This window comes from Gorilla gorilla, chromosome 4 (assembly GCF_029281585.2).
Source record: "Gorilla gorilla gorilla isolate KB3781 chromosome 4, NHGRI_mGorGor1-v2.1_pri, whole genome shotgun sequence".
Lineage (NCBI taxonomy): Eukaryota > Metazoa > Chordata > Mammalia > Primates > Hominidae > Gorilla > Gorilla gorilla.
The window spans coordinates 46773425-46786670 of record NC_073228.2 but is presented as its reverse complement, the minus strand read 5'-3'; the positions used below and the strand labels follow the sequence as shown (position 1 = coordinate 46786670).

Genomic DNA, 13246 nt, shown 5'->3' with positions numbered 1-13246 from the left:
AAGAGACAGATGGCAGCCAGATGAATGGGCAGGGAACTTCCCCCCAGCCAGAGTCCATTCCCAGCAAGCAGCAGGAGGTCAGCCTCTCTTACTCAAACTGCAACCAAAAAGGCCTTTGAAGAACACAAAAGTAAAAACTGATAATAGATTTGAAGGAAAGAAACAAGGAAGGAAAGCCCAGGGGGCTTAGTCGTTGGGAGGCAAGGAGTCCTGGGTGCCAGGGGTGGGTCCACCCCAAGGAGTAGGTGGTAAGGGCGCTTCACATCAAATGCTGCCCAGAAAGCCAAGGCCCTGTAGGATCGAAACCTGTAGGCAGGGAATGACAGGCTGATTCAGATACGGAGCTGCAGGTTCGAGGGGGAGGCTGCAGCTGAAGGTGGCAGGAACCCACTGGGACCAGGAAGCAGGGGCTCACAGGCTCACACATCACATTCAGGGGCTGGGTCCTGCAACACCCTGCCCCCATCCCTCACTCCTGTCCCAGTCCAACATCTGCCAGCTCAGCAGTAAAAAGTACCACTGGAACGGCTTCAAAAGGGGAGGGCTCCCTTGCTACACTTCTGCTCTTCATTTGGGCTTCGAGGGTCTGGCCTGAGCAGCACAGACAGGGACGTGTCTAACTGGGATGACCATGACGTCTCATCGCAGTTTGCCACTAATCAGGTAGGCATGCTCAGACCTCTCAGATGGAGAATGTGTAAAATGCCTGTCACGGGGCCTGATATGTACCTGTACCTGATATGTTGTACCTGGCATCTGTCATCCCAGTGGATGTGGCCACCTAAACCTACAGACCAAGAATGTCATCACCTAAATGAGTATGCAGGAAGAGTTGAAGTCAGTGAGTGGTTAAATCCCTCAGGGCTGCCAGCTTCCTCCTGGGAGTGGGTGGAGTGGGGTGGGGTGGGGTGGGGTGGGGTGGGTGGGGTGGGGACTTTAGCCTGAGCCTGAGGGGGCTGCTGACTGGCTTGGCCCCACCACAGCAACTTGGACAGACCTGGGCCAGGCAGGCACATTCACACGTAAACAAATCTCTAGCCAACTCCTGGCTGAGCATCAGGGGAACACCGGGAAAGGTGATGTCTGTCTCAGCTCTCAAACAATCACCGCACAAAGAAGTTAACAAAACCAAGAAAAGTTAAATGGGCTCAGTTCTCTTCACATATATTGCCTAATTTATGTTCCTCCTAAGGACCCTAGGAGTGCTGTTTTATTGTCTCCACCTGACAGATAAGGATATGGCAGCTGACCCAGGTCAAGGAAGTTCCTGAGGTCCCAGGGCTGATAAGCGGCCTGACTCCACCACCAGCCCCCAGGAGGAAGCCAACCCCAGCCGTAGGAAAACCCAATTCCTGAGTGAGTGCTGTAAACCAAAAATAAAATTCTAAGCTCCCCAACTGCCTGAATGGGCCCCCTTTGGCCAAAGGGATTTCAAAAAAACTGAAAACTGAGTTCAGGCCATGACAGGAAGTGGGGCGTGGGCCATGCCTCGTCCTAGCCTCTCCCTTTCGGAGCTTAGACACAACTGACCAGCATTAACATTAAAACAGAATCCTAAGACTGACAGAACAGACTCTCAGCAATTAAGATACCAACTCCAACCTGACTGGTCTAACATCACATGGGAGATAATAGGCCCTAAGGAAATCAAAGTATCTTACCCCCAAGTATATTTTTGACATAGTTTGGAATGGCCCTGCAAAGCCATCTCTTGTTGGGAAAATTTATGTCCTGCAGAGATTCCCTTCCCTTTCTAGGCCTTTTCCTGATTTAGAGGAGATTTAACTAAGAGTCTGACACCTTAGAGACATTTACCATCTATTCTCTTGAAGGCTTCATCTATGTTACATGAACCTTGGCTTTCACAACCCACCTTATCTTAACCCCAAGCTTTTCTTCTGCTGACTTTTAACTCTTTAGGCAAAGTTTAACTTTTTCAGCCAATTGCCAATCAGGAAAATCTTTTAATCCACCTTACCCTGTCCCCACCAATGTATACCTTACATATATTAATTTATGTCTTTGCCTGTAACTTCTGCCTGTAACTTGGATAAAAATCAAGCTGTACCCCAATCACCTTGGGCACATGTTCTCAGGACCTCCCAGGACTATGTCACAGGTCATGGCCCTCACATTTGGCTCAGAATAAACCTCTTCGAATATTTAACAGATTTTGGCTTTTTCATCAACAGTGCCATCACCTCAGAGCTAGGATTCCAGGGGTGGTCTGGGAAGACCCTTTTGCTGGGGGCCGGGAACAGGGGGTGCAGGGGAACATTAAGGCCAGTGTGGCAGGAAAGGTTTCCTGGACAGCCCTGGAGCAGCATGAGGTTTGGAAAGCAGACAGGCAGGCTGGCCCTAAATGGTGGAAGGTGCTCTGATTGGATCTCTGGCTTCTGGGGATAGCAGAGGGCAAACAGGACACAGGGAGTCAGGACCCAGAGCCAACCTCCCTAAGTCAGGTCCCTTAGGAGGAAGCAGGCATGTATGGAGGATGGTTCCTGCAGACCCAGTAACAGGCCGGGTGCTGCAGATGGCCAGAAGAGCCCTCAGTCCTGACTACAGCCCCATCTGACTGCCTCACCCTTCACCATAGTCTGCTCCCAGCTACCCAGGGATTCTCAGAGCCCTCCTCCGGAGACCAGTTCCACATTCTGGCCACGGGGTGACAGGAAAAGGGGGTTGTATGCTGCAGTGACTCTGCATCTAGGGTCACTTCCAGAAACAGGCCTCGTCTTGAGGTCAGGCTCCATCAAGGCTACCCTTTTGCAGCTCAGCAGGCCACGTCCAGCTTCTCTGGCTCCGAAACCCTGGGCTCCAATCCCAGTCCACAATTTCCAGTGGCCTGAGGCCCTCAGGCCCACCCTTCTAGAGAGAGCCCGAAGCCCCAAAGTTGCCCTTCCCTTAACCAGCTACAGGGCCGGGACCCTAAGGACTTAGACCCAATAATTTGAATTATAGCCCAGGCCCATTAAGACCTCATTAACTAATTAGCTGAGAGTGATAGAGTATTCACAGAGTATTCACTGGGAGGAGCAGGCCATTGGTAAGTGAGTGCTCTGGCCAAAGTAACAGTATGCTAAGAAAACAAAATAGGCCAGGTGCCGTGGCCCACACCTGTAATCCTAGCACTTTGGGAGGCCGAGGCAGGAGGATCACTTGAGGTCAGGAGTTTGAGACCAGCCTGGCCAACATGGTGAAACCCTGTCTCTAATTAAAAAAAAACAAAAGTTAGCCAGGCATGGTGGCCCATGCCTGTAATACCAGCTACTGGTATTACCAGCTACATACCGGCTGAGGCAGGAGAACCACTTGAACCCAGGAGGCGGAGGTTGCAGTGAGTCGAGATCGTGCCACTGCACTCCAGCTGGGGCAGCAAAGCAAGAATAAATAAATAAATAAATAATTTATGTCTCAAATAAATAAATAAATAATAAACTGAAGCTGGCTGGGCGCGGTGGCTCACGCCTGTAATCCCAGCACTTTGGGAGGCCGAGGCGGGTGGATCACGAGGTCAGGAGATCGAGACCATCCTGGCTAACACGGTGAAACCCCATCTCTACTAAAAATACAAAAAATTAGCCGGGCGGGCACCTGTAATCCCAGCTACTTGGGAGGCTGAGGCAGGAGAATGGCGTGGACCCAGGAGGTGGAGCTTGCAGTGAGCCAAGATCGTGCCACTGCACCCCAGCTTGGGCAACAGAGCGAGACTCCATCTCAAAAAAAAAAAAAATTAATAATAATAAACTGAAGCTAAGAGAGACAGGGCCAGACAAGAGAAGGGTCACTTGGCCTAAAACAGAGTCAGAAATGCCACAAAATGACTGACAAGAGCTCAGAGAAATCCAGCAGAAGAGCCACTTGAAAATTCACAAGACAGGACTGAGTCTCTGGGGTTCCAGCCACAATGCAGGACACCTCTGTTTGTAGGCAGCCATAGCACCCCACCTATCTGTATCTGTTCCATCATGCTCAGGGAGGCAGGGCTCAGATGGTCAGTGACATAAGAACTCATGGCGGGAATCAGAAGGAGGCTTTGTGTCTCTTGACTGTGGGGACAGTACTGCGTCACCCACCCTGGTGGCCCAGATTCTGAATCTACCATCCTATGGAACTGGTTCCACTTTCTGTCCTCAAAACGCTCTTCATTGACACAAAGAACCAAAGTGAAGAGAGGTGTGGCTTCAAGGAGACCTACCTGAAGGGAGTGAGGCAAAGCTGGGCAACAGTACCAAAGGGCTCTTGAACATGACGGGTGAAAGCTTAGCAGGGGAAAGGTGACTGGTGCCATTTAGGAAGCCCCAAACCACACCAAGTCTACTGCCACCCTATGTATTCATTCGCCTTCACATAGCTCTCCAGAGTGCAGAAAGCAAGCTTCTCTGATGTCCCTCTCTAACCTCATTTAATTCTCACAGCAATCCCGTGAGAGAGTGATTATCCCTGTTTTACAGAGGACAAAACTGAGGCTCAGTAGCAATGGGTCTCGGGTAAGGGACAGAACTCTCTGGTTTCTTCATCCCAACTCCTGCATCTTTCCCTGGACCAAAAGGCCTCAGGTCTTTGGCTCAAATTCAGACAAACTATTACTTCTTCTTTAGAGGTACTCGGAAGCTCCATTTCATCACAGAAGGTCTGAAACCAACAAGAAACAGTTCTGCCAATCAGGTTTATAGCCCCAACCAGCTGAGACCAGGTCCTACCAATGCTCCTAAAGTCTCAGAGCTATACTTTCTTAAATGTTCCAACATAGTTAGGAAGGAACAGTTCCGGTTGGTTTCCTGCATTATACTGCCTGGCCTTCTCTATATGTCCAATTTCACTTCCTCCAGAGATCAAGGAAGCAAAAAAAGAGAATGACTTGGATGAGACTTACGTTAAAAGAAGAAAGGGATAACCTGGTTTCACCACTCTCAAAACACTCCACCATCAGTGAACAGCAACCTCTTCTCTTGAGGGACTCCTCAGCCACTCCCCACGGCCTTCTCTCCACTGCCCGAATTGTGTAACTGGCTGTTCAGAGCCACAGCCTGGCTTTAAGCCATCCAACTGCTGTACCAATTGATGAGTCATGTTTTTTCAATTGGAAAAGAATGACAAAGTTACCCTCTGATTCAGAAAGGCAGCTGATCTTTCAGGCATGTGAGTGCTGACTGAGGAAACCGCACCTCTGTCCACCTGAGGAAAGCTGGATTTCTGTGATGGGTGGGGTGGTGGGGGTTGGAGCTTTGAAGCAATTAAATACCAGATGAAGGGTGAGAAACTTCTAGCTTGTGATTCCCAGACTCAGGGCTAGTGGATGAGGGCAGAATTGTGGAGTCAGTGAACACTAGCTATCTTTCTTTCCTCCCTCCTTCCTTCCATCCAGTATCACCCAGCTTCCCTGTATTATTGTCCCATATCCCAGAGGATTCTAACAAGGACTAAACTCTGAATGAATGAAAACAGGACCGTTGCCTGACCCATTCACCATTGTATTTCTAGTACCTGGAACAGCGTTTGGCACACACTGGTGCTCAAAAAATAAGCTGTTGAATGAATTGATTAATAAAATAAAAACAAGGCACGGGGCAAGTACCTCCACTTCACACACTGTGGGAAGTTGGGGTATACAACTCTTAAGTGCTGGGGTAACTGTGGAGCTCCTGTCATTAAGCCAAGCTGCCAGTAAGGCTGAAAACAACTTAAATATACTGCATATTAATGGGAGGACATTGAAGGTAAACAGCATTCACTTTTCAAAGGAATACGACTATAAGTGGCAAGCAGAGACAATGTTCTTTGGGGCCCTTTAAAACTGCAATCAGCCGGGCGCGGCGGCTCACGCCTGTAATCCCAGCACTTTGGGAGGCCGAGGTGGGTGGATCATCTGAGGTGGGGAGTTGGAGACCAGCCTGATCAACACAGAGAAAACCCCATCTCTACTAAAAATACAAAACTAGCTGGGCATGGTGGTGTATGCCTGTAATCCCAGCTACTCGGGAGGCTGAGGCAGGAGAATCGCTTGAACCTGGGAGGCAGAGGTTGCGGTGAGCCGAGATCATGCCACTGCACTCCAGGCTGGGGAACAAGAGTAAACTCCGTCGAAAAAAAGAAAGAAAGAAAGAAAAAAGCTGCAATCAAATGGCCCACCCATCTGATGCCGGGTCCTCAGGATTCAGAGAAAATGTGTACCAAAAAGCCCCCAGGAAACTATAAATGCTGAGCATGGGACTTGGGTGCCTCTGGAATGTCCTTCTGCCTCAGCTACTCTGAGATAACATGGTTCCCTGTGTTCATGAAACCCAGATGGCCAAAAGTCAATGATCCAGCACTTATAAGAAAAGAAAGCGATTCAAGAGTCTCTGTACCCACCTAGGCCTCAGCCTCCCCAGGACCTACTCACCTATACTCTTCACAACAGGTAACGTTGCCTCTGGCACCCATCATATCCCCTGAATTCAGCATCAGGACTGATCTGCCATCAGCTCTGGCAGGGAGAGGCCCTTACAAGTGCCAAGAAAAGGAACACGAACAATATTCTGTGACCACAGCCAACACCACACAGAACTTCCCAGAAGCTCTCCAGGGCGAGAACACCAACCAGAAGGAAGTGACAGCTTCCATCATTCTGTGCTAAGTGAGCTGAGTGAGTGGCCATCTCTCACCTTCCAGATATTTGAATGGTACCTACCATTCCAGCAGCCAGCACAAGTCATTTAATATGAATGCCAGAAACACAATCCCTGAGGACAGGTGCAGGAGACCAGATGCCAGGAAAAACCCCGGCCCCACCCAAGAGTTGGGGAGAGCCCACTGCTCCTCCACCCTTATTTACCACCTGAGCCCCTGCACCAGCCAATCATGCTGCTCAGTCTGTAACTGCGGGTCTGAGTGAGCACCTACATTTGGCTGTTGAGGGGCAGCTGGTGGAGTTGGCAGGCGACTCTGCACTAAGTTCTCAGGTTGAATGGGAGTTGGGTCGAGGGAAGCAACGGACGCAGAGTCGGGGTGAAGAGTTGCGGTGGGTCAGCGGGGGTGAAAGGACACGGAGATGTCATTTTTAACAAGATTGGGTGAGGGTGGTAGGAAAGGAGGCAGCAAGAGTTCGGGACAGTTTGGCAAAGACTTAGGGATGGGCTGTCCTCAGTACGGCAGGAGACGCAAAGGAAGGTATACAGTGGGCTAGGAGACTAAGGACGAGAAGACACAGTTAAGACTTGGAATAAGGCTGAGATCGGAGTTATCCAGAAGAAAGCGGTGAGCTCAACAGGGCACCTACTTTGGGGGTGGGTCTTAGGTGAGAAGGCGGAGGTAGAACGTTTGGGATGAGCAGATCTTGGGGAGCGGGACAGGGGATGGGGGTGACTGGGATAAGAAAGCTGAGCCAGAAAAGGGGAAACCTGAATGGTGGGTCTCGGGGAGGTGAGCGCGGAGCATCGGGATTACCAGAGGGGTGGGGAGAGAGGATGAGGTGTGTCAGGGCGGGGCGAAGGGACGTGGCCGAGATCGGGGTTGGAACTGGGGTAAAGTGGGGTCACGAGTGAAGCTGCATTTAAGCAAGACCGCTGGTGAGGGGATGCGGCCGCGGGCTGGGGGCTGGACAGATGGAGGGGACGGGGCCACAGCGGCGGTGCAGGGGGAAGGCTGGGTCGGAGCGGGGCGGGCGCGGGCTGGACAGGGCTGAGGGCTCTGAAGCCGGGCAGTCTCAGGGTAACCAGGGGCTGGGAATCGCGGAGGGAGCGGGAGGCCCACCGCCCGTTCGCGCCTCGGCCCTCCCACCCCTCCGCCGCCCTCCTCGCATCTTGACCCCCTCCTAACTCACCAAGCTGAGCGAGGAGCGAGGCGAGTGGCGATCCCGGCCGCGGCAGCCCCTCAGCCTCCGAGCCGACGATGCGGTCTCTCGGCCACTGACAACAGGAAGCGGCGCCCCGGCCCCTGACGCCATCACGTTGGCTCGGCGCTCCGGCCCTGCCCCCGGCCCGCGGTGCCAATCGCGCAGCCCGAAGGAGCCTTGGGGCGGGGCCAGCTGCTCCCGGAAGTCCCTGGGAGCTGAGCCCCGGGGCAGATGCGAGGTCTGGGAGGCTGGGGAACTGGGGGCGCCTGCAGGGCGCAGAGAGGCGAAGGCACCGGTGTCAGGGAGAACGCATCCCTTACCGCCCGCCTCCCGCAGGTCTGCGTCAAACTAGATCCTGGCTTCTGGGTTCCTGACCTCGTTTGGCCTCAGAACCATCTGTGCAACATTGGGGCTGTCACTTCGCCTCCCTCAGCTGAAGAGTTCCCCCTTGTGAGTGGGACTAATAACGCCTGCCCTATCTTTGCCTCTCCGAGGGCAGCAGTGCAGCCCGTGGGGCGGAGCCCGGGCCCAAATTGGAGCCTCCGCGTTGCGCTTTCAGGATAAACACAGCTGTTTTGACCACACTTTATCCCAAGGGAACGCCTTGAGGTCCCCTTGGGCACTCTCCCGTGTGTAACTCGCCCATTAGCACCGCCTGGCTTGAAGCTTAGGGGTCTGGTTATTCTCTTCTAGCCCGTGTAGAGGATTTCTTTCTTCCTTTCTGTTTTTTTTTTTTTGAGACAGGGTCTCACTCTGTTGCCCAGACTGGAGTGCTGTGGCACGATCACGGCTCACCACAGCTTTGACCTCACGGACTAAGTGGTTCTCCCACCTCAGCCTCCACGCAGCTGGGACTACAGGCGTGCACCACCACGCCCAGCTAATTTTTTCTTTTTTTTTTTTTTTTGCGACGGAGTCTGGCTCTGTCGCCCAGGCTGGAGTGCAATGGCGCGATCTCGGCTCACTGCAAGCTCCGCCTCCTGGGTTGACGCCATTCTCCTGCCTCAGCCTCCCGAGTAGCTGGGACTACAGGAGCCCGCCACCACGCCCGGATAATTTTTTTACGTTTTTAGTAGAGATGGGGTTTCACCGTGTTAGCCAGGATGGTCTCGATCTCCTGACCTGGTGATCCACCCGCCTCGGCCTCCCAAAGTGCTGGGATTACAGGCGTGAGCCACCGCGCCCGGCCAATCTTTTCATTTTTTAAAAAATTTATTTATTTTGTAGAGACAGGGGTCTCACTGTGTTACCTAGCCTGGTCTCCAACTCCTGGCCTCAGGCGATCCTCCTGACTCGGCCTCCCAAAGTGCTGGGATTACAGGCATGAACCACCACACCTGGCCTGTATATCTTCTTTCTAACGCAAAAGTGACATTTCTCTTTCAGATGAACTCGGAACAAAATGTCATAAGTGGTGGCCACAGGTAGTGAAGAGCAGGGCAGGGAGTGTTGGCAGGGACCCATGCTCTGGACACTTTATACTTGCAGGCTTTGGTCAATTGGGAGCCTAGGGCCTGAGTGTGGATGAGGAGAGGTACTGCTACATGCCAGTCCTAAGTGGTCACAGGGGTTGGCTGGGGAACGGGCCAGTTCTTGGAAGCAAGCTTCACTGCCCTCGGCCTGGGCGTCCTGTGCTCTTTTGTCTTCTCTGGGTAGGAAGGTGTCCCTCTTATCTCTGCAAAGGTCAAAGTCCCACTGTCTGCTTTCAAGTATAAAACCAGCACTTGGGGGTATGGCCCTGGACTGTATGAGGGCCGCCCTTTCAGTAATTCTCTCTCCAGGAGTGAGAACCTCCCCTTCTCAATTTTAGACTAGATGGGTCTGAGTGTAGTTTAGTGCAGTTAATGGTTGAGCAGGAAGATTAGAAATAAGGACATAGAGACAAACTATTCTCTCGGTGGTAAACTCATTTTAAACAAAGTGGAAAGTAAGGGATTTAGTAGGGAAATCCTTTCACCTTGGCAAAACAATAGTATACAACTGGCACAGCATGATCCTTGGTGGCTTGGCACAAGCATTCCCTGTCCCCCATCAAGCACATAATGTCCCTCAGTAATTCCACTGCATTTTTGTGCAGCGGCTGTGTGCTGGAGTGTGGGGAACCCCCCGGTAATCTCTTGTCTGCTTTTTAGGAGCCCCTATCTCCTGGTCTTCTCTTACTTCCCAAGCTACCCTGCTTCTTTGAAAAGTCTGCAGGCTTGTCTACCTCTTCTCAGCTTGCTCTGCATGCCTTGGGGAAGCTGCATAAAGCATGGATCATGAAGGAGGGGGGCGGAGGAGAGGGAAATGCATGTTTGCACAAATGGACCCTGAGCCCACCAGGCAGGCTCCAGATGGGGGGAAAAAAAAAACCCTTACATTATCATGTGACTTGCGCAAGAAAAAAGGTACCTGCAAAGGGCCAAGGGACCAGAGAGGAGAACTTGAGAGGTATTCTGGAGGAGGCAACTTTTGATATGAGCTTTCTAGGTGAGTAAAGGGTATTGCAGCTGAAGGGACTGGCTGGTAAGTGGCCAGCAGATAGGAATACAGGCTGAGCTCAGGGAAGGGTGCACCCAGAGGTGGGGAGGAAGGTGGGAAGTGAAAAAGGAGGCTGGGTGCGGTGGGTCATGCCTGTAATCCCAGCACTTTGGGTGGCTGAAGCTGGTGGATCACTTGAGGTCAGGAGTTCGAGACCTGCCTGGCCAACATGGTGAAAGCCCATCTCTACTAAAAATACAAAAATTAGCCAGGTGTGGTGGTGTGCGTCTGTAGTCCCAGCTACTAAGGAGGCTGAGGTATGAGAATTGCTTGAACCCGGGAGGTGGAGATTGCAGTGAGCCAAGATAATGCCACTGCACTACAGCCTGGGCGACAGAATGAGATCCTGTCTCAAAAAAAATGTTTTTAATAATAATAAAAATAAAAGGAAGTGAAAAAGGAAAGGGGAAGGGGAGAGGGCCAGAATGGAAGGGGAGCTGAAGACTGAGCAAGGCAAAGTTGGAGGCCAGTGCAGAAAGGGCTCAAACCATTTGCAAGGATGGTTCACATCCCACTGGTCTGTCAGCTTAGATTTAAAGCACTACCCAGCGTTATTCAAAGCCAGACAGGAGAACTGCAGGCATCAGAATGCCCTGGGGACAGGTCCAAAATGCAGATTCCTAAGCCCCACACTAACCCTAAACAGTCACTCTAGGATGAGGTCCAAGAATTTGGGCTTGACCCCACCTCTCCTGTCCCCTGCCCTCACCACTGAGGACCTAAAGGATAATGAAAGGGGGGAATCTGTGCCCTAAATAATCCCTTTTGGCAGTTACTTTCTGTTTTCAAAGTTCAAGTCTGTCCTCCGGGACTAACCTAGGAGATGAGGGATAAGGGAATTAACATTTATGGAAAATGGAAGAACTGGCCGGGCGCGGTGGCTCACGCCTGTAATCCCAGCACTTTGGGAGGCCGAGGTGGGTGGATCATGAGATCAAGAGATCCAGACCATCCTGGCCAACATGGTGAAACCCTGTCTCTACTAAAAATACAAAGAATTAGCTGGGTGTGGTAGCGCGCATCTGTAGTCCCAGCTACTTGGGAGGCTGAAGCAGGAGAATCGCTTGAACCCAGGAGGCAGAGGTTGCAGTGAACCGAGATCACGCCACTGCACTCCAGCCTGGTGACAGAGCGAGACTTCATCTCTTAAAAAAAAAAAAAAAAAGAGGTTAAGTAACTTGGGGGGGAGCCACAGCCACAGAAGTATTAAGTGCTAGAAGTAGGATTCTTACCTAGTTCTTTCTGATTCTAGTTTCAGCTTTGTTCAGTGGGTTTTAGAGCCAGGACTGTTTAGGTTTGAATCTCATCTCTATCCCATATTGTTTGCTGGGACTTCCTTAAAACAGTGTGGGGCCCAGGGCAACCCAATGAGTATGGGGCTAAGACAGCTGACAGCTGCCACCAAGTCAGCATTTTTCACAGGCCCGTTGAGATAGCAGTGAAGACAGAAATTTCTAAATTGAATTTTATTGATGTTCAGGAAAGAGAAGTAAGTCACAATGCCCCTTGGTCCTCAGCCCCAAGCAGAGAGCCCAGAGTGTGTGACCTCAGGCAAGTGCCAAAACCTCTCTGAGCCTCAGTTCCTCATTGTAAATAGGGGCTAATGTCAGTTGATGTGAGGAGTAAATATCATGATATCCTGGCTGGGCACAGTGGCTCACGCCTGTAATCCCATAACTTTGGGAGGCTGAGGTGGGTGGATTACTTGAGGCCAGGAGTTCGAAACCAGCCTGGCCAACATGGTGAAACCCCATCTCTACCAAAGATACAAAAATTAGCCAGGCATGGTGGTTCATGCCTGTAGTCCCAGGTACTTGTGAGGCTGAGGCACAAGAATCGCTTGAACCTGGGAGGCTGAGGTTGCAGTGAGCTGAGATTGCGCCACTGCACTGCAGCCTACATGACAGAGTGAGACTCTGTTCCAAAACAACAACAACAAAAAAAAAAAAAAAAAAAAAAGAAAAGAAAAAGATGATATCCTTAATGCAAGTTCTGGCCTATAGTAAGTGCTCAAAGATGAACAGTTGTTACTATTCTAGTTGTGGCTAATTTTCACCCTGCCAATTGGGCAGGTCCTTGCCTTCCATTGCTCTTGTAAGCACTTGAATGAGAGCCTTTCTTGTCTGAACCCCAGATATATTCTTGCTCGGCATCTGATTGAAATAATAAAACTAGTGTTAATGCACCCTCCTCTCTGGACACTGGAATCACTGGTGTGCTCTTCAGTTCTGTTGTAGGAAGCGGTTTCTTTCCACTCTCTCTTTTTTAAAAAATTGATTAAAAAGTGTTGTTATACACACGGTTTACAATTCAATAAAATGAAACGGAATGGGGATGAAACATAACGAACAACAGCAGTTCATTGTCCCCATTGTTCCCACCCTTCTGGGGAGCAGGCTTTCAGCAGAATCTTCTGGTGCTTCTCCCCACATCTCCTGCACGTCTCATTGTTTTTATTTTTTTGAGACAGTCTCGCTCTGTCACCCAGGCTGGAGTGGTGCCATCTTGGCTCACTGCAACCTCCGCCTCCTGGGTTCAAGCAATGCTCCTGCCTCAGCCTCCCTACTAGCTGGGATTACAGGCACCTGCCACCATGCCCAGCTAATTTGATATTTTTAGTAGACGCGGGGTTTCACCATGTTGTCAAGGCTGATCTCAAACTCCTGACCTCACGTGATCCACCCCCCTTGGCCTCCCAAAGTGCTGGGATTACAGGCGTGAGCCACTGCGCCCAGCTGTCTCATAGTTTTAGACACTGTCTGTTGCCTTCCTAGTAAACCTGGCAAGGACTTAGCTCTTTTACACCCCAGCCCTGTCTATTCTTGAGGTTTGGTTATGCCACAATTTGTAGAAAATGAACAGTGTTTACAGAATTGTGACTATATAAATATTATTCACCACAGAGCTTGA

The 13246-nt window shown here is 51.0% G+C and overlaps 1 protein-coding gene across 1 annotated transcript in view; it reads right to left on the bottom strand.

Annotated features, from left to right (window-relative positions):
- The window catches only part of PLEKHM1 (pleckstrin homology and RUN domain containing M1), a 54890-nt gene extending 46939 nt beyond the window's left edge, over positions 1-7951 (bottom strand). The window contains exon 1 of the mRNA XM_055387847.2: positions 7805-7951. Within this exon, the coding sequence (XP_055243822.1) occupies positions 7805-7927 (123 nt within the window). The 5' untranslated portion in view covers positions 7928-7951. The remainder of the gene's footprint in view (positions 1-7804) is intronic.
- Between the last annotated feature and the right edge of the window lie 5295 nt (positions 7952-13246).